We start from the raw sequence: 21,540 nt of genomic DNA on the forward strand, positions 1-21,540 counted from the left end.
TGGTTGGTTTTTTACCACAAGAGGGCGCCAGAGCTCAGGATGGATGGCTGCGAGCTACCATGCTTCTAGCGGGAATCGAACTTGGGTCCTCTGGCAGGAAGGGTGATCGGGCCATGAACAGTGCTCTTAACAGCTGAGCCATCTCTCAGGACCCGTTTCCATTTCTTTAGAGTTTACTCTGCATCAGGCATTGCACTGATGCCTTTGTGTGTGAGAGAGAGACTCATAGCCAGTCAGGGAAATTCTGTTATCATTATCCCCATTTTACAAATGGGTAAAACTGAGGCAGTGTGAGGTCGAGAAGCATGCTTGGTGTTACCTAAAGAAAGGGCCAGGATTTAAGCCCTGGCAGGCCAGCTCCAGAATCTGTGTCTCCAGTCATTCTTTCGCGGTGTCTCCCGTTTGTTACAAATACCAAGGGCTCTGCAGCCCTGGCTCCTTCAGAGACGACTAACAGGACAGCCAGGAACCGATAAAATGCTTCAAAGGATGATGAGACCAAGAAGAGCTCAATGGTCAGCTGATGCTGGAAATCACTGGTCACATGGCGGAGGAAGTAGGATCAGGGTGAACGAAGTAAAGTGCTCTGTGTCAAGATGCTGCTATCTATGCGGAGGCAGAGCCGAGTCGGGGCAGAAAACTGTGAAAGCCACTTTCTTCTGAGGAGAGCAAGGTCACTAGGCTGCTTCAGAAAATGGGCAAAGTGGCTCGAACGGTTCTCAGGTCCCCTGTGTCCCTTTGCCATTTCTAACCAGAAGCATGATCACTTTGCCATTTCTAACCAGAAGCATGATCATATAGTCTTCCCTAAGGGTCAATTCTTAGCTGAAATGGAAAGTTCTCTTTCATTCAGTTGTGAATTCAGTATCCTAATAAATTGTTCTCTTTCAAAAAAAAAATGTTCTCTTTCCCTTTTGACTTTCCTTCTTGTCTGGAGATTGAATTTGGTGTGTTGTGCATGGCAGGCAAGCGCTATTTCATCGAGCTGCAGCCCTAACCCACTCGCCATTTCTTTCTTACATTTCGAGGCAAGTCCTCTGTGCTGGTTACTTTTATTTGTTTATTTGTTTGGTTTTTTTTTTTTTTGGTTTAGTTTTTGTCAACTTGACATAAACCAGAGTCATCTGGGAAGAGGGAACCTCAATTGAGACAATGCCCCCATCAGACTGGTAAGTCTGTAGGGCATTTTTCTTGATTGACTGATGTGGAAGGGCCCATGCCACTTGGGTGGTGTCACCCCTGGGCAGGTGGTCCAGGGGAAATGCAGGAGGAACAGGCATGGGGAGCGAGCCAGTAAGCAGCACTGCCCCTTGGCTTCTGCTTCAGCTCCTGACTCTAGCTTCCTGCCCTGACTTCCTTGGATGATGAATTGTGATGGAAAGCTTTAAATGAACCCTTTCCTCCCCAGGTTGCTTTTGGTCATGGCGTTTATCACAGTCATTAAGTCAGTCTCAAAGCTTTTTGATATGCTCCCTTCCTGAGTAGGTCCTTTCAGCTCCTTAATGTCAGTCGCTGGTCTACGGAGGTCTTTACTAGTATTATCCTGTGACCAGATGAAATTACAATTATTTTTCTGCATATAGTGACCTTCAGCTGCAAGAAAAAAAAATCTTTATGTTTACACTATGTTAAGATGACAAAGTTCTCTTTCTGGAATGGTCAAGATTCAGTCTCGAAGAGAACGGCGATGGAGCACAGAAAGAACTAGGTATTTGAGGGCTGGAAAGATGGTTCAGTGGTTAAGAACATTTGTTGCTCTTGCAGACAATCCTGATTCGGTTTCCAGAACCCACATCGTGGCTCACAACCGTCTTAGCATTCCAGTTCAAGGGACTCCTAGCCCCTCTTCTGGCCTTCATGGACACCAGGCATTGATATGATGCACAGACACACCTGCAGGCAAAACACAGCATAAAAATAATCTTTTTTAAAAGAAGAAAAAGAACTACATATTTAGACTTTATTCCCAGCTCCTCCTAACAAAGAGCTCATAGAGCCCTTGTAGTTTCCTGAGCGATAAGGGCTGTGGGAGCATTTTTTGTTCATGCTCTAAGTTGCCCAGCCTGGCCTTGAAAGCAGTCTGCTGAGTCTCCTGCCCCAGGCTCCCAAATAGCTGGAATTACAGGCCTGTGCCACCAGGCTTAGCAAATGTGTTTCCCATGATATTCTCTATGCCCATCATGTCTACTCGTTCACTCATTTTTTTCATTCAATATTCCTGAAATTTATAGATAGTGCTTTTTTAAAAAGTGGTCCTTTTATATCATAAAAGACTCTATAAATATGAAATTGCATTTGAGAGAGAACAGAATCTGGAGTTATAAATTATACATGCCTATAAGACGATCTAAGATCAGCTCTTGGATTTTATTCCTTGCAATGCTCACTTCGCAAGATGGTGAAAATCACGTCTCAGTCAAGATCAATGTTCCTCAGCCTTGGGATGGTGTGAGGGGGACTACCCAGGGAGCTTCAAAAGCTGCTGACAGTCGAGCCACTTCCGGACATTCTGGGTTTGACTTCCTGACCGTGTGATTTATTTATTTATTTGTTGGTTTATTTATCTATTATTTATTATCACCATCATTATTATGAGTCACATTAGGCCATTTTTGTACAAGTATATAAGTTACTTTGAGCATCTTCCTTTATACCTTGCTACCCTCTCCTTGCCACACCCCCCATTAGTCTCCTGTGCTCCCAGGACAGTTACACTTCTAGTATCCTAAGATGCTGTAAAGCTCACAGTGTGACTCGAAGGTATTGTCAGAGCTGAGGGCCAGTTCTTGCAGTGTGGAGTCCTATCCCTGCCGTTGGCATCTTATTTGCTCCCCGGGCAAGCCTTGTGGCTTTTAGTCACTGAGTTTATGTTTGATTTGGGAACTTTGAAAGTTTCTGAATCATCCATTTTCACTAATTATAGATGGAATTGAATTTCATGATATCCTAAAATTAAAAAACAAAAATGAGACAGAGTCTCTCTCATTATGCAGCCCTGGCTGTCCTGGAGCTCGATGAGTAGATCAGGCTGGGCTTGAACTTCCAGAGATCTTCCTGTCTCTGCCTCCCACGTGCTGGGGTTAAAGGTGTGTGCCACCATGCCAGGGTCTAAAAACCAAAATTAAGCATATAGAACTAAGAAGTGTTTCTGAATATGGAAGAACGTGGAAACAGGAGGTTCACTTTAAAGCAAATAAATAGACCAGGAGGCAGAAAAATGTTCAATGAATACTTCTTTAGACACCCCAGAAGGAGCTCTGAAAGACAAAATGTATGGTCTTAGAAGCTAAGCAGGGTTGGCCTTGGTTAGCACTTGGATGGGAGACAGAGGATCTAATACAAATGCACTGCCAAAACCGTACTCGTTTTCAGTGAATTTGTTCCTCAAGATCAGAAAAGAAAATTGCTCATCTGCTTGACAGTCTATAATACTTCCTCCGGCACTTTTTCGGTATCAAATGTTAGGGTCTTCTTCCATGCACCACAAACCTCAAGCTGACCAAAGAATGTATATTTGTCGTCTTAATGTGTTAGGATCACTCGCTATAGAAAACTCGCTGGTCACAGAGTGATGAGAGGCTCATGTGTCCTCAACTTAGAGGGAACATGTAGCCACACCGAGGTACGGATACTTTAGGATTCGTGGATTCACTTGAACCTGTTCTTCCTCCCTGCAACCTGGAGCCAGTTCTCCTGTCACTGATTGCCTCATGGTAGGGGCATCTACTGCTGCCAGAACTACATAGTGAGCCTATCCTATCTCAAAATAGAAATTTAGGAAAGGGGGGGGGCTAAGGAGATGGCTTGATGAAGCAGAAAACCTGAGTGCAGGTGTCTGCATCTAGAAGAGGCTATCATATCCCCTGAGGCTGGAGTTACAGGTGGTTGGGCAGCTCGCCGTGCACATGCACCCATGCAGAAACACACACGCATGTAGGTAGTTTTGAAAAAATGAAAATGAAAAATAAAAAAATCGGAACACCAGATCAGAAGAAAGTACATCTGAAAATTTCTCACTGAAGCAAATCCTAGGAAATGACTCCTAATCAAAGGGTTTTCAAATGTCCATCACGATTACGAAGAGCTATTTGCTAAATTTCTCTCCTTTTTCTGCAACTCTCTGCCTTTACAGGAGCCCCCTCAATCCTATTTTCTATTCTGTGTAACAGTTGGTAATTAAAAGGTATATACTTTTCCCGTAGCTAGATTGAGCACCACCATAACATGATCTAAAGAAAACAAATTCTATGTGTTTCTGAAATATGAGAAGTGTTAAATGTTTTTCTATTAACTTGGAATATTAATAATTTCAATCTAAGAGTTACAAAAATAAAAATCCGTACAAAGGGCCCTGTATTAACATCGGTCCACATCCATTTATCCTCCACCCCTCCATTTTTGCAAATCTCACAGACCACAGTCCTTGAGGCCTAAACATTTCCGCATGTTTCCTGAGAATAGTCCTACAGAACCACGATAGTCATTAATCAGATGCCGGACACTAGGGCCATTGTTCGGCTCTGGGTCCTTCTGCTTAAATAAAAAGGGCTTCTTTAGCTAGCATTGTGTAACTAAATCTTCTCTAGGCTGAAGCTCTGGAAATAGTTTGAGTCCTTTAAGGCTAGCTTTTCAGTCACTATTGAGGACACGCTCATCCACATATTCTACCAAATGCTTGGCTACTGCAATGCTTGTCCAATCTGGCTACAGGAAAGAAGAACTCTTTCCAGGCCTGTGTAATACCCCAGGACTTCCCTGGCTTCCTGACACACACAGATCAGCATGGGACTGCAGGTGTAGAGACAGCCTCTGCAGATCTCCAGACTTTAATCTGCAAGTAGTATTTCCTTCTCCAGTCTCCTACCTGCAAGTCCTCCAGACCCTTTTTTAAATTGTCCTTTTAGAATGATTCTACAAAGATCTTAATATAAAAACTGAAGCTGCTGGAGGGACCCTTACAGAAAACACTTCAAGAAGGAGCCCAGAAGGAGCCCAACAGCACAGGAAATAATTTCAACAGTTGACAAATGGGATCATATACAATTAAAGGGTTTCTGCACAGCAGAGGAAACCTACTGCTGGAATGAAGAGACAGCCTACAAAATGGTAGCAAGTCTTGGTCAGCTATACTTCAGAGAGGTGGCTAGCATTTAAAACACATAAAGAAAAGTGAGAAGGGGAGGATAGGGAAAGCTTGGGGCAATGGGATGGTTGGGATAAAGGAAGGGTGGATATATCTTAATTAAGGGAGGGAATTAAGCAGGGAAGTATATATCTTAATTAAGAGAGTCATTTTAGGGTTGGCAAGAGTCTTGACTCTAGAGGGTTCCCAGGGGTCCAGAGAGATGTCCCCAGCTAGGTCCTTGGGCAGCTGAGGAGAGGGAGCCTGAAATGGCCCGATCCTATAGCCACACTGATGAATATCTTGCATATCACCATAGAACCTTCATCTGGTGATGGATGGAGATAGAGACAGAGACCCACATTGGAGCACCGGACTGAGCTCTCAAGGTCCAAATGAGGAGCAGAAGGAGGGAGAACATGAGCAAGGAAGTCAGGACTGCGAGGGGGGCACCCACCCACTGAGACAGTGGGGCTGATCTACTGGGAGCTCACCAAGGCCAGCTGGACTGGGACTGAAAGGCCAGCTGGACTGGGACTGAAAAAGCATGGGATAAAACCAGACTCTCTGAATATGGTGGACAATGAGGGCTGATGAGAAGTCAAGGACAATGGCACTGGGTTTTGATTCTGCTGCATGGACTGGCTGTGTCGGAATCTAGTCCGTTTGGATGCTCACCTTCCTAGACCTGGATGGAGGGGGGAGGACCTTGGACTTCCCACAGGGCAGGGAACCCTGACTGCTCTTTGGTGTGCAGAGGGAGGGGGAGGGGAGTGGGGGGAGGGGAGTGGGGGAGAGGAGTGGGGGAGGGGGAGGGAAATGGAAGGTGGGGAGGAGGCAGAAATTTTTAATAAAAAAAATAAATTAAAAAAATTAAAGATAAATAAATAAAACACATAAAAAACTAGTCAAGGATGGTGGCGCACGCCTTTAATCCCAGCACTCAGAATGCAGAAGCACGTGGATCTCTGTGAGTTCGAGGCCAGCATAGTCTACACAGTAAGTTCCAGGACAGTCAGGGATACACAGAGAAACCCTGTCTCAAAAAAGAGGGAGGGTGCTGTGGGAATTCCTTTAGCCTTTAAGATACTGGCACACTCTGGGTGTGGCCACATGTACTAAATAAAGAACCTCTTACTATACTCCATTCTGAGCTAGTGTGGGACTGCTTTATTGTAATCGCCTACAAGGGGTTGAAAAGTGATTGATAAAGGCACTAGATGCCAGTCTATGGCCTCTATATGCATGCATGCTTGCTCTCTCACGCACACGCGTGCCCACGCATATGCCTGTGCACACATACACACACAAGACTGCTAGAAGGCTGGTCTTGGATGCAACCAGCTGTGGATGTCAGAGGTTTATCAGAGGTTTGTTTGATCCTGCTGCTTTCTGGGACAGATCATGGTAGATATAAGGAGAGCATAGTATATTTTTGATGTGCTAGGAAGGAAGAAAGTGACAGGGAAAAAAAGATGGTGACATTTGGGCTGGAGAGATGGCTCAGTGGTTAAGAGCATTGCCTGCTCTTCCAAAGGTCCTGAGTTCAATTCCTGGCAACCACATGGTGGCTCACAACCATCTGTAATGATGTCTGGTGCCCTCTTCTGGCCTGCAGACATACACACAGACAGAATATTGTATACAAAATAAATAAATATTTTTTTAAAAAAAGATGGTGACATCCTTCAAGGACAGAGGAGGCAAATCATAGCACCAAAGCAAACTTATGAAGCTCAGTACTAATTTATAAAGCCACGGAAATATAGGAACATATGTCCGTTCTGATTGGCCAGATAAGCAGATAAACGGAGAGAAGGAGGGCTTGCTTTCAGCTTAATGGCAAGGGCTAATAAGTAGTCAGTGCAGAAGATCAGAAAAGAGGAACTGCGAGAAATGATCATATGGCAACCATCATAGCCAAGAATAAGCAGGCAGACAAGAACCATTGGCAAATACTAACTCTAGGGGAGATCTTCATAAACAACAGGGCATTTCCATGATCCTTAACTGTTTCTCCTTGGGCTGATGGTTAGTTGTGCTGGGGAAAGAATAATATTGGTGTTGCACAAAAGAACACATGAACAAAGCTACCACCTTATTTTCTGAGAGTCTCTCATTGAAGCTGGGCCTCATTGATTAGCTAGACAGCAAGTTCCAGGGATTCTCCTACCTCTGTCTCCTCGGCCCCGGGGATTACAGGCACACACAGCACCCAGCTGTGTGAGTGTTAGGGATCAGAACTCAGGTCTTCTTGCTCACCTGACATGCTCTTTACTGACTAAGCCAGCTTCCCAGCACCTAATAATCTTGATAACTTTTTTATTCCAATGAATCAATCAAGGAGTACAATAAATTATGGTGGCTCTCTGATTTCATCCAATCCCACTTGTCAGCCCCTGAACTTCTTTCTTGTACAACTGAGGTTCTTTTCAGAAAGTATTTGCCTATGCTTGTATTTTGAACTGTTTTTGTTATATGTTCACTGGGAAGTTCCAGTGTTTAGGGTTTTATACAGGGATCTTTTTAAAAATATTTTTATGGTTTATTTAACTTTATTTTATATGAATCGGTGTGAAAGTGTCAGATTCCCCTGCAACTGCATCTTCAGACAATTTTGAGCTGCCATGTGGGTCCTGGGAATTGAACCCGGGTCCTCTGGAAGAGCAGTCAGTGCTCTTAACCATTGAGCCATCTTTCCAGCCCCTATGCTGGGATCTTTTATCCATTTTGAATTCCTCTTTTTGTGCAGAGTAAGAGATATATGTCTAACTTTATTCTATATATGAGCATCCAATTTCCCCATCACTGTTCGATGAAAAGGAAACATTCAATTCCAATTTCTGTTTTTGTCAAAAGTTAGGATTATACATGTATGAAATTGTCACACAACAAATAAAAATATTTAAAGCAGTTGTAAAGATCAACAAAAAGTATGCATGAAAATCCCAGTGAAACTTTTTATGCTAACTCAAAAATAATTTTCTATGAAGATACTATCTGTAATCTTTCCTTTAAAAAGAAAAGAAATCTGAGCTGAGGAGATGGCTCAGTGGGTAAGAGCACTCGCTGTACGAGGATGGGGACAGGAGTTCAGATTATCCACACCCCCACACAAAACGTCAGGTGTGACCCTGTGAACCTGTAACCATAGTGCTGGTGCTTGGGCAGGAGGGAGACAGGAGGCTCTCTGGAGTGTGCTGACCACCAGCCTAGCCAAAGAACAGTGAGCTCCGGGCTTAGCAAAGGCTTGAGAGAAGAAGGCAGAGCACAGCAGAGGAGTCACCTGACTAGAACCTTTGATCTTGTTGTTTGATACAGGGCCTCACATACCCAGGATAGCCCTGAACCTGCTACATAACTGAAGCTGGCCTTGAACTCCTAATCCTCCTGTCTCTGTCTCCTAATTCTGATATTACAGGCTTCTGCTACCATGCTAGTTTTAAAGGTGGGGGGGGGGGAGAGAAAGGAAGGTGTTTCAGGATGCTACCACTTCAGGGACCACCCCACCCCTGTGGCTGTCAGCCAACTCAAGGTCCGATCTTGGTAATAATTGTGAAATGGGGGGAGCCCACTCTCCTTAGCTAGGTAGGATGAATTTCACTGTCCCCCTGTACAGCTGTGGATGTGAGACTCGCAGTGAGTTTATCATAGTTGTACTGCCAGCAGGATGTCAGGCCTGAGGTTTGGGATTCCTTCCGAAGCTCTTCAACACCATCCCTGAGCAAAGGTGTCTCAGAGCGTGGAATTGAAGAGCATGCCTGTGTGAGTCACGGGCGCAGTCAGGGCTTTTGAGGCAAGTGATGGTTGAGCTGCACTTCAGCTGAGTCACATTAGCCTTCAGTGGTTTCGCTCCCCCCGCCCCCCCTCCCAGGAACTCCAGACTTAGGCTGGACAGCACAATGACTGTGGGCTAGGCTGTATGTCATCGTTCTGGGTCACAGTGCTCGCCAAGTCATTCTCCATTCTGGAAGCTCTAACTGTTTGAATTCTACTTGCAAAATTAAAAAATAAAAGGCATGTCCATGGTTTTTCGGGGGGGGGGGGGTGTGGAGGGACATTAAGGACCACCTCTTTAATTTTAAAACAACAATAATAAAACAAAATAAGAAATACAGGCTCGCGGTTCAGGCCTACCTTTTGATAAAGCAGGGTTGGCATCAGAAGAAAAATAACTGAAAGGAAATACCCATTTTCCTTTGTGCTGCCATTAAAGAACTCCTACTTCCTCTAACTTATATCCACAACCTCCTTATTTCCAAATTAGGAAATTGTCCTGTTCTTATTGATCAGTGAACTACTTTAAAATTCAGCTTCCAAGTACCTCCACTGGCCTACCCAACAATCATGTTCAGGTGCGGAAGCCAGGAACATTCATTTTAACAAGCTTATGCTCAGCCAAGTTTGCAATTAGCTCACGTAGAGATAAAGAAGAATCGTGTAAGACAGCTTTGCAACAAAACGCCTGATCCAGGGTACTTAGGAAGTAAAGAGAGTTCTATTTTGGCTCATGGTTCTGGAGATTCAAATCTAAGAATGGGCAGATCCAGTGGATGACGGTGACAGGTGACACACGCACATAATCAGAGAAAAGGTGGTCACACCATGACCCAGGATGCAAAGGGCCTGAACGAGTTTAGACTCATTATTCCCTTCCAGGAAATACCCTCAATAATCTAAGGGTCTTTCAGTCGTTTCTACAGGAATGCTTAAAGATTCACAGGGACCGTCCAATAAATGGCACTACGCTGGGGACCCAACTTTTACATATGGACCTTTGAGGAGTACTCATCAAAACCGCCGGAGATTATGTTTTCCTTTGAAAAATACTGAGGGCCAGCGGAGCCGGCCTGGAAGGGGCGGGTCCCTGCGGGCCTTAGAACCGCCCTCCATGCCTCCAGGCTGAGGAGCAGAGAGGGAGGAGGTCACAGCCTGAAGGTGTAACAGAGACAGCCACTCCCTCCAGCATTGCGAGCAGTGAGCTGCGAACTTCAAGCTGCTAGTCAGTAGCAACCAACAGCACTGAGCACCAACACCCAGAGCTACCATGGCCTACTGCCGGCAGGAAGGGAAGGATCAAATCATATTTGTGACCAGAGAAGACCACGAAAGTCCCAGCAATGCAGAGCTGGTGGTCGACGACCCCAATGATCCCTATGAGGAGTACGGCTTGACACTGCCAAGTGGAGAAATTAACTGGAATTGCCCGTGCTTTGGGGGGATGGCCAGCGGTCCTTGTGGAGAATCCTTCAAATCTGCCTTCGCCTGCTTCCATTACAGCACGGACGAAATCAAGGGGTCGGACTGCGTAGAGCAGTTCCAAGCCATGCAGGAGTGCGTGCAGAAGTATCCAGACGTCTATCCCCAAGAGGAAAATGAGGCCAACGGTGAGAACAAGGAAGAGGACAAGGGAAACTTCTACGAGGAGGGCGAGGAGGACAAGGAGGGCGAAGATGGCGAGGAGGGCGAGGAGGACAAAGAAGAGAGGGAGGAAGAGGAGGAGGAGGAGGAGGAGGAGGAGGAGGAGGAGGAGGAGGAGGAGGAGGAGGACTACGATAGCTACTATGTGGAGGGCGAGGAAGACAATGTCTACTACGAAGGGGCTGAAGAGTGGGAGAGCGACTGTTACGAAGAGGCCGACTTCTACTATGAGGATGAGGAAGATGAGAACATCTACTACGAGATTGACTACTATGGGGAGGATGAGGAAGAGGAGGACGGGGATGTTTACTACGAGTTTGGCTACTACGAGGTGGAGGAAGAGGAGGAGGAAGAGGAGCCAGCACAATTGGTGGAGGAAGCAGTTGGCACTGGAGCCTCTGCTGCCACCAAGCAGTAAGCAAGTGTCTAAAAGTCCCAGTCCCCAGCTGCCGCCGCCCTTTTGCTTAAGCCTCGGGACTTTCTGCACAATAACTGCCTTCCGATAGCCCTCCACGAAAGCACCTTTCCCTCTGCTGTTCTACGCTCTGTCCTATAGAAAATAACTTACCTTGATGATCAGGGGTCTTGGTGGCTTGCCATATACCCTGAAGAAAAGCGGTGTGTGTGGTGTGCGCCTGCACCCTACATAAACCTACCCCCAGCACTAGGCCGCTGCTCAACTGTCCTCTCGAGTGCCCTGGACTTTGCTGCCTTGAAAAAACGTGACATTCTCAACAGTCAAAAGTTGTTACTCAAGAAAGTCTCTCGTGAGTAAGCCGACTTATACTGATCCACTGTGTTCCTTTTGGTAGATTTTATAAGTCTTTGGGAAATTAAGTAGAGGCCAAGATGCCTTTCTTTAAGAATGCTGGCACAAGGCCATTCCTGTGGGAGGAGCCATCAGAGCCTCGCCTTGGAGTGTGTAGGGGCTGCCTTGTTTTCATCTCTGATATGCTAGCTTGTGGTGTTTGCAGTGCATCCAGGTTCTTGGGTGTCTACAGTTGGAAAGTAGAATTTGGATTCTTTAACTCCCAGTTCCTTGCTAAGTGAAAGGAGAGGGTGGTTTGGGGGGAGGTGCTGCTTATTTTACAGTTTCAAAGGCCTGATTTGGAGATCCTGCTCACTCAATACAGTCAGTTGTAACATTCTTGAGAAGTGGGGACCAAACGGTTGCCTGAGAAGCATCCAGAAGGGGATGTGGTCTAAATGAAGTATTCAATTAAAAGAAATGATTCCTTAAAACAAAATGGAAGACAGAAAGAGAATGAGTTCTAAGACTTCGGGGGTCGGGTATGTGGGGGACAGGGGGACAATGTGGAGGGAGAGGGAGGATATGTGGGGGGGGAATATGTGGACCCATGTATGCCACAGCATTCGTGGGGAGGTCAGAGAACAGCCCAAGGGTGTCACTGTCTGCTTACCACCTTGCCTGAGGCAGGGTGTCTGTTGGTTTTCGGTTGCATATGCCAGGCTAACTGTCCCTCGGGCTTCTGGGAATTCTTTCTCTCCCTTTAGGAGCCATGGGTCACAGATGTTCCTGTTGGCATGTCTTGCTTCTCTATGGGTTCTTGAGATTCAAACTCAGGTCCTTGTGCTTTCACAGCAAGCGCTTTTATCCACTGTACCATCTTCCAGCCATTTTTGGTTTGTTTGGTTTTTTTTTTAAATGAGGTCTTGCTGCAGTATGGCCCAGGATAGCCTTGAACTCTTGATCTTCTGGTCTCAGTTTTCCCAAGTGCTAGGATTACAAGTTTTGCTGCCACACCCTGTCATTAGATCTAGTTTGGGCACCTAAGAAAATCATTTACACTGGTCAGATAGCTCAGCAGGTATAGGCACTTGCCGCATGATGACCTGAGTTCAAGCCCTGGGACCCGCGTACTGGAAAGAGAGAACCTCTGACCTCTACACACAAATAGTGGCACACACAGACCCAACACACACACACACAGAGAATAAAATAAATGTACTGTTATTTGTGATATAGAGAAACTGGACTAGCTTGGTCTAGAAGAGGTGAATAGAAACAGGAAAAGTAATCAAACTATTAAGGTTGTTTCTCTCATCCAACTACTAAACCAGGGCTAAACCTGCTTAGCTTCCGAGATCAGACAAAACGGCATGTTCATGGTGTGGCCGATACCTAAGGTTGATTTTCAATTGTATTCGTATATTAGATAGAATCACTTATAAAGGTTTTAAAAGTGACCATTATGCAGTCACCAGCACGGGTTTTTGAAGCGGAATTTCTGAAGAATACATGCTGCTGTTTTTCAACTCTTCCCAGGTGACGGCAGTGACTAGCCTCTGCTCCAGAGGATGACGTCAAGCACCATCAAGCGGAACAATTTTGATTAGTCTTTCTGCAAATGTTTGCTTCTCTATGCCCTAGGAGGCCATACCCATCTTATGTGACGTATGGCTTCTATTTATGGAGTTTAAGGTCCTTCCTGACAGACAGTAAATCATCTGCTGTGACTCAGGAGAAAATTCTTATTAATGAAAGAAAAGTCAAACCTCCCCATCACTGACAACAGTGGCGTCACTCTCCAGGCTCATAAGGACTCATAAAAATGAATGAGATAGTAATACAGATAGGCAGGGGTGGATATGTTCACTGAAGAGATTACCCGCCCCCCCCCAAAAAAAACCCTGTTCTTTCTAAAATGAATTTCAGAACATTTTTTTTACCAGCCCTGATATTAAGACTCTAAATTTCCAAAGGAAACTCACCTGGTTATTGGGCCACTGGGCAGACTCACCAGCATCAGTGGGGACCTGTGCGATCCTGATTTGCCCTTTCTGCATGAGCTAACCTACCACTTGACTTTTTCATTCTTTAATAATCCACAGATCCTTGGAGTATCACACCATCAGAGAAACTACAAATGGAAATGGCTGGAAAATGGCATCTGGTCTTCAGGCTTGGGGAAAGAAGATTTAGTGACGTGATTTCCTGGTCAATTGGTGACTTTCCAGGGGTGCCGTTTTGCCATAGACTGTGGGTCTGGCCAACTGACTCATTTTGTCCCAGCATCCCACCTTCCACATGGCGCATGGTCTTTTTCTTCCATTTAATGAGAAAGTAGTAAGGTAGGTGAAATGTGTCTTTCTGCTTCCACAGGGTGTGTTTTGTGTCACTAGATGGAGTTCTCATGCTTCCTCTCCTCAGATACCCTGTGGCTTCTCACCTCCTACACTGTGCACCCTTAAAATGAAGTAATTAAGACCTCAAGATCTCAGGAAAGACCTTCTGGAATTTGTTCACAGAGCCCCTAGTTTGAAACTTTGATTCTGGCCTCTGATATATCAAACCGGAGAAGATGTGCCTTTGGAGCAAGGCCCCTGGAATCAGGCAAGAAGCTGTTGCCTAAGGCCTGTACTCAGGCTGGCCTGTGCGTGTGTCTTTTGCACGTTTTTGGAATTCCAGTCGTTCCCCCCATAGGGTGCTCACATTGCTCTGAGACCTGTTAAAACATGAAGAGCCCTGGAGGTCTGTCCAACAGATGAGGTCCCAAGGGCGTCCTCAGGCTCTGTCTGCAAAGTTGAATATTTTGTTGATGTGGCAAGTAAGCATGACAATTGAGCTAAGAGAGTAGTGCGAGCTGAGGTACTAAGTCTGAGGTAGGTCTCCTGCTGCTGGCCTTCTTCTTGGGCATGGGAATGACAGGACTCCTCCTGGTCATCCTCTTTGGTTTCAAGGCATGGTGAACAGACGTTGGGAAGTACAAAGCACTCTAGGAACATGCAGTGTTTGTATGCCCGGATGATACAAACACAAGAACATTCCTGTAGCATCCCTCAAGATAATCGCTACAAGTCTAACAAGGCTTCTGAGGCTTGAATATGTACATGTCTGTGTAACTCTAGGCAATTCTATTTCTCCCATGTTAACCTCCAAACTCTGTGGTCCTCCTGGAGACAGCCCTTGCCTCCCCCATTTTCCCAAAAGTCTCAAAACTTTGTCTAGCTACCCATCCCCATTTATTTTTCTCATGTGTATCTCTCTACTAGGACTATGGGCAAAACAGAGTAATTCCCTTATATTTTCCTTTCTTTTTTAGATTTAAAGATTTATTTCTATTTGTGTATGTGTGTCTTCTGTCTGTCTACCATATGTAATGTGGGTGTGGCCGCCCATGGTGTCCAGGAGAGGGTGTAGGACCTCCTGGAGATGTAGTTACAGATTGCCTGACACGCGCGCTGGGAATCAAGCCTGGGTTCTCTGGAAGAACAGCAAGAACTCTTAACCACTGAGCTATCTCTCCTGTGCCATCCTTTCCTTGTATTTCCTTCCAGCAAAAACAAGACAAATGAGCATTCTTTTGCCCCTTAGCAACCACCAGGAAACACAGTTTCAAATTTTTCAATCTTGAGAAAATTAATGAGCCATAGTCATCTGTCTTCACTGATATAAAAAAGACTTGTTTGAGAAATAAATCCCACCCAAAGCCCACCCTGACAGCTTCCTTTGGCCCTTCTGTCATGGAGAGAGCCTCCACCCTAAGTCCATCCGCATGATTACAGATGGGAGTCTTACAGGTGACCTGTCAGAACTTGTTGGCATTAATAGTGAACATTCAAGACCTCACAGATTCAAAAGCGCTGTCATATGGGAGTCTCAGGTGAAACTCCTAAACTATGTCTTGACTGATTCTTTTCTTTTCTTTTTTCTTCTTTTGTTTTTTGACAGGAAAAACCAACTAAGGTCATGAGATCAACTTTTAATCCTCTGTGGAAAGCCTCAAAACAGGAAATGCACACCTCCGATCAAGAGAAGGATGAACACGTTTTGTAAAACTGATTTCCTTTGGGTCCATATTCCTTTTCTGGAGCAAAAAAAAATAACTAAAATGATTTATAGAGCAGCCAAATATCTTCTTCTACCTAGAGTTCATAGAGATATGTATTTTCTCATGAGACAAGAAAATTCATTTTCTTATACATGTTCTATTTTATGACCTAGCATTTCCCATCAAACAAAAGGATCTTAGTGAAAACCAGGGGACCAAACCTAAATAACACCATTAGAGGTGAATGGGAGCTCCATTGCCTTAAGCAAACGATCCTGGGCAAAATCAGTTCTCAACCAGTATGGTCATTGGTAAATGATATGAATTTGCTTATTTTTTGCAGAGTACTCTTTTTGTTTAAAGCTATATAAAGAAAATACTTTGATATTAGCTCATTTACCATTGGTCCCCTGTAAAAATTAAAATTCTTTTTGACTAATTTGGTTACCTCCATAGCTAGAAGGGTACCTGTAATTGAACAAATTGATTTTGGATTAATGTTTAGAATACCTACCATTCAGAGGGTTCACCAAAATGAACACGGAAAAGCAAGCCTTCACTGACAAAGGACTGTTACAGTCAATTCACAACCAGCTATTAAAGTTTGACAATAAGAAAATGAACGAACAATCAGACCTAAATGAACACAGTTCATGAACAGACACTTTACTAAATAAGACCCCGGACTCCTAGCATGATGAAATTGCCGTTTCCTGAGATGGAGATGCTCCTTGGAAAATTGTATACCATGTTACCTTACACAGGGCCATTTCCTTATTTCCTCTCCTCTAGATCTGCCCACTGATGTAGACTGACAGATAGCCTCAGAGCTTGCTACAGTTCTAGGCTAGGGGTGATCAAATAAACACTGTTGAGATCTGGAAAGCAGAATTGAAGCATCAGCCATTACACCTTGAAGGTTTGGGTCAGGTGTCAGATACCACTGCAGCTCCTAACAGTCTCTAGTGATGGATGATACGGGGCAGAGGTAAGCAACAGCTGGAACCTCAGCTCCCACTGGATCTCTTCCCTCAGCTTTCCTGAATCCAGAGCCAGGTTTCTGTACAGATCAATGAGAAGGGAGTTAGACCCTTCTATAGGTTACCTCTATCATCAAAGTTCAAGGCAGTGAGACCAGGCAGACTTGTTCTCACTGGTCCCAGTTAAACCTTATGCATTCCTAATGATCCTTGATGCCTTCTGCTTCATGCCCCGCTTTTCTTTTGCTTTGCACTGCTAGCCTGCCATTGAATCAGGCTCTCTCTCTGAGAAAGAAGCAACAGCCCTTCATAGATTCTAGTAGCTTCCCTTAGTGATCCCTGGTGGATAATGGCTTCTTCGCTCTTATCCTTCAACTGTCTTCTCCCACCGCTCAGTTAGCTCCCTTGCGTCTCCTATGATTGTGTGGAGCCTGATTCCTATAAATAAATATGTCATTCCATAGCACACACAGCGGTTCCAATTTCTTGTTGAAACGCCACCAATGCACAGCTAAAGGAGCAAGTTGTGGTCAGGAGTTCAGCTTCAGTGTGTGAAATTTAGATTTCCTATTCAGCATCCAGGTACTTGAAGTTTTGGAATAGGAAGCTTAATGCTGTGAGTAGTATGTGGTCCATGCTAGGGATGGAAGCTGGCAAGCCATAACTGTACAGGGAAAGCCTTGCATAAGACTGATGACATCATCCAAGTTATTGGCACCTAGATCAATATCAATGTACAAGTGATCTTAAAGCCATAAGACAAAATGAGGTCATTGAAGCATTAAGGGTTAGTAGAGAAAATTTAGTAAAAGTACTGGATAAAGAATGCTCTAATATTAAAAAATGTAAAGTGCCAGCTGTGGTGTCTCACGTTTGTAATCCCAGAATTTGGAGGCAAAGACTAGAGAACTGCCATGAGTTCAAGGCCAGAGTGAGTTACATAGTGAGTTCCAGGCCAGCCCAGGCTACAGTGTGGAACTCTATCTCAAACAGTCCAAAAAGGAGAAAAAGAGACAGGGAGAGAAAATAGTTAGGTATGAAGGTGCAGGCCAGTAATCCAAGAACTCTGGAGTCTGAAGCAAGAGACTCACAAACTTCAGGCCAGCCTGGGTACCCTGTCTCAAGAAGAAAAAAAAAAGTCATTGCTCATGATAGTAAGTCACCAATTAAAACCTGGCTGAATAAAGAAAGGGGCAGGGACTTAACAAGACTCCAGGTCTGAGGATCTAGAGACAGCTGATGACTTCTGCGGGGAGGGAGAAGCAGCTTTCTTCAACGTGTGGCCCCGGATAGGTCCATCATGCCTCAGTGGGTGGCCCCACACTCAGGTGTATATGGGCAGTTCAAATGGACACAACAGGTCATTTTTAAGAAAAGACATGAAGTTTGAAGGAGGAGACGGGTGGGGGTAATTTAGGCGGAGTTAGGGGTTATTGATAGGATCAAAATACATTGTATTAAGTTCTCAAAGAATTCATAAAATGTTATATATTTTAAAGTTGGTCGGACAAATTTAAAACCACTGAAAACTGGCATGGGAGTTTAAAGAAGAAACCATGGGAAATTTTGTTTTACACTAAAAGAACAAACACTGAGTGAAGACTAAAAAGACTAAAGTGAGGAAATTTGGGCATGGTTATAGATTGGTTCCAAAGCAAATAAATAAAATACTTTGTTAGTTTTAATGCACTTTCTAAAGATTTGGTGATGTTTTTGTTTGCATCGGACCAAAGACTCTATTAACTAAGAAAAAATGGTAAATTTTAGAACATTCGAAAGACAAAATGAAATAAAAACAAAAAGTCAAATGGGAAGCACACTATCATGCCACTATGCTCAGTGTGTAAAGGGCTGTGTGACCGAGGGACTACTGTCTCGGTTTCCAAAGCTAGACTTGTTACGTAAGAGGAGTGACTCACAGTCACAGATTGTTTTGTCCCCCCGGAACATTTGGAAATGTCTACAAATATGTTTAGCTGTCAGAAAATGCAGGAGGCCACTGCTGGCACCCAGTGGGTAGAGATTAAGCATGTTGATAAACATCCCACAGAGCACAGGGTGGCTCCCAAGGTGCGTGGAGATAATGCACAGTGAGAAATTACGACCTCAGCACAAGATGTGGAGCAATTTGTTTTTTCATTTTTATTCATGTGTGTGTGTGTGTGTGTGCGTGCATGCGTGTGGGAATGTGCATGTGTACACTTGAGGAGGCCCTAAAAGGACACCAGATTCCCCAAATCTGGAGTTGCAGGTGATTTGTAAGGTGCTTGACATGGGAGCTGAGAACCAAACTCTCGTCCCTGTGAGAGCCCAAAAACCTGCAAAAGAGCACAAGAGAGAGAAACAGTGATGAGGAAGATCGGGGCCATCAAAAGGATGATGGCACATGAAAGAGGAAAGAGACTGGAGGGAGGCTATAAAGGACCAGGATTAGTGCAGTGAGGAGATGTGGAGGCGGAGGACCACTAATTGGAGGAAATGGGCTTGTAGGGAAGAGGGGCCACGGGTAGTAGGATGGAAGGCGAGAGGGTGAAGGTACCGTAATCAGAACACACTCTATAGAGTATATATTTTGTATACATAAGAAATTGTCAAAAAATGAATTTAATATAAGACTTAAAATTTAAAAAGAGAAGGAAGATAATGCGATGCAAGACTTATGGGCTCTGAGACACTTGATGCTCCAATAAACAACACAGGGCAGATATAGAGGCAATAAGTGAAGTAATGGGAAGTGCTGTCCATTCAGTTTCTCTTACAGAGCTACAGCTGCTGGAGCAGAGACAGATTAAGTCTCAGGCCAACTGATAGATTGCTAACCCAGAATGAGACGTACGGAAAAGTATCTTCAACTTCCCCACTCTGGGTACCCTGTTCTTCTAAGATCTCTGTTGCCTTGTCTAATGAACTGCACCATGGAAGGGAAGCAGAGGCCTGGGAACCAATGGGCAAAGATGGATGTGGCTTACTAATTGTAAACTTGGCCAATTATCTCTCAATTAAATGAGTTCTCTTACTCCTCTAGCAAGATCTTCCAGGCCATGAGTTTTCCCATCTTGCGCTGCTGTAAGGAGAGGACTGTTCACAGAGTTCTGAAATCCAGCCAGTGTGCTCCTTTACATGCTTAGGGTTCCAAAGGCTGTGCACACGGTGTAATTAAAAGCAAACAAACACACACACACACACACACAAAATACTTCACCTTGTTGGAAAGATGAGGCAATAGGCCAGCTCAAGTGAAAGGCACTGGAAAACCGTGATGAAGAGTGCCAGGCCAGCTGCTGCCCTACAGAAGAACACACACAAAAAGAATACAAGCCTAGAGTCTCCTGGGACAATTGTGCCCAGGCTGCTTTGGGGACTGTTCAGTGGGGACATCAAAGAGCAGACTGTCTTTGTTCTTTTGACCTTAGAGCATAAAATTGCCTGCTCCCCTTAAATGGGGTACAATCTCACTTATCCACATGCCCTGGTTCATTCCATAGCACCCGTCTATGTCAGGAAGCATGAACAACTGACTCATTCCACTTACCTTCAGTATTAAAAGAAAGGAAATGTTGTCTGAGCCCTATCCGTCTCCTGGGGTGTCGCCATTCTGTACACACATACAGGATCACACTGCAAGGATGTGAGACTCGCAATTTGAGGACATCCTCAAGCCACATTGAGAGGAATGGTCCTTGTCTGAGACAACCACAACTGTCAAGGAGCACTGTTGTTGGCCCTGCCCCAGGCAATGAGAGAGGAGTGTGGATAAATGCCACAGCTTCCTTGCCTCTAAGATAAAACCAACTGAGGCTCATTCTGCACTGCTACATCTCTCTTGTAGCTTTTTCTTGTCTTCTTTCCTGTCCCTAATTTGTCTCCTTGTTTCCTCACTGTTACTTCTTCAAACAAATGGTCAGAAAACTGCTTGTTCTCCAATCTTCTGCTCAGTGAAAGCTGAAATCCCATGAGACGCACTGTAAAACACAGTTTGTGCAACAATTGAATACTTGCAGTAATTTTTAACTCTCGACTCGAAATAGCCTAGAATCTCCTGGAGAGTCTTTTTCTCTCAAGATTTATTTTATTTCTAGATATGCATAGATGTCTAAATGTGAGTATGTACATATGAGTGCAGGTGCCTGCAGAAGCCAGAAGAGGGTGTCACATCTTTTAGAGCTTGAAATACAGGCATTTTGGGCCACTGGGAATTGAACTTAGGTCTTCTGCAAGAACATAGAGGCTGTTAACTGCTGAGCCATCTCTCTAACCCTAAGGGGAAAGAATCTCAATTAAGAAATTGTCTAGATCAGATTATCCTGTGTGTATGTATGTGGGAAATTGTCTTGACTGTCAATTAATGTGGGAAGACCCAGCCCACAGTGGGTAGCACCATTCCCTAGGCAAGGGATCCTGAACTATATAAGAGAGGAGAAAGGAAAGCAAGTCATCTTGTATGCATTTATTTCTCTCTGCTCTTAACTGTGACATGCCGTGGCTTGCTGCTTTGAGTTCCCTGCCACTGTAACTTCTCTACTATGATGGACCTGGAACTGTGAACCAAATAAATTCCTTTCTCCCCTAAACTACTTTTCATTGGGGTGTTTTATCACAGGCACAGAAATGAAACTAGAACACCATCTTATGACCAGGTGGGCAGACAAGCCTCCTGTGCTAAAGCAGATGTACCCTGCAATGACAGCCTCCTTCTCCCCCAAAATAAAGATATAAAGATATCATCCATCAAGGTAAAAAGTTATAGAAAAGGTGTTGACAGAGGTTTCTGTCCCGCCTAGTCTGCAGCCATTCAGCCCCAAATAAACACAAAGAGGCCTACATCAATTATAAACTGGTTGGTCTATTAGCTCAGGCTTCTTATTAACTAACTCTCACATCTTACATTAACCCATAATTCTTATCTGTGTTAGCTTGTTACATTTTATCAGTGAGGCATTCTCATCTTGCTTCCTCTGCATCTGTGTGACAACTGTAGACTGACTTTTCCTCTTCCCAGAATTCTCCTATACTGGTTGCCCTGTCTATACTTTCTGCCTGGCTACTGGCCAATCAGCATTTTGTTAAACCAATACAAGTGACAAATCTCTACAGGGTACAAGACCATCACATTGGGCACCATTTTGTAGGCAGAGACTGCTTGTTCATTTCCTGGCTGCCCAGATGCAAATAATCACACAGAAACTATATTAATTACAACACTGATCAATAGCATATGCATATT

General features: G+C 44.4%; 1 protein-coding gene and 1 long non-coding RNA gene across 2 annotated transcripts; both read left to right on the forward strand.

Moving 5' to 3' along the window:
* Positions 1–10,093: 10,093 nt before the first annotated feature.
* On the forward strand, positions 10,094–10,619 carry LOC130868431 (mitochondrial intermembrane space import and assembly protein 40-like; the record flags this gene model as incomplete). Its single annotated transcript, XM_057760658.1, has 1 exon — positions 10,094–10,619. A coding segment is annotated over exon 1 (450 nt), but the record flags the coding sequence as incomplete, so codon positions are not given.
* A 62-nt stretch (positions 10,620–10,681) lies between these two features.
* On the forward strand, positions 10,682–13,637 carry LOC130867995 (uncharacterized). The gene is made up of 2 exons (XR_009056490.1): positions 10,682–11,310; positions 13,397–13,637. It is a non-coding gene; the product is annotated as an uncharacterized LOC130867995 (long non-coding RNA).
* The last annotated feature ends 7,903 nt before the right edge of the window (positions 13,638–21,540 follow it).

This window comes from Chionomys nivalis, chromosome X (genome assembly GCF_950005125.1).
Source record: "Chionomys nivalis chromosome X, mChiNiv1.1, whole genome shotgun sequence".
In the NCBI taxonomy this organism is placed as follows: domain Eukaryota; kingdom Metazoa; phylum Chordata; class Mammalia; order Rodentia; family Cricetidae; genus Chionomys; species Chionomys nivalis.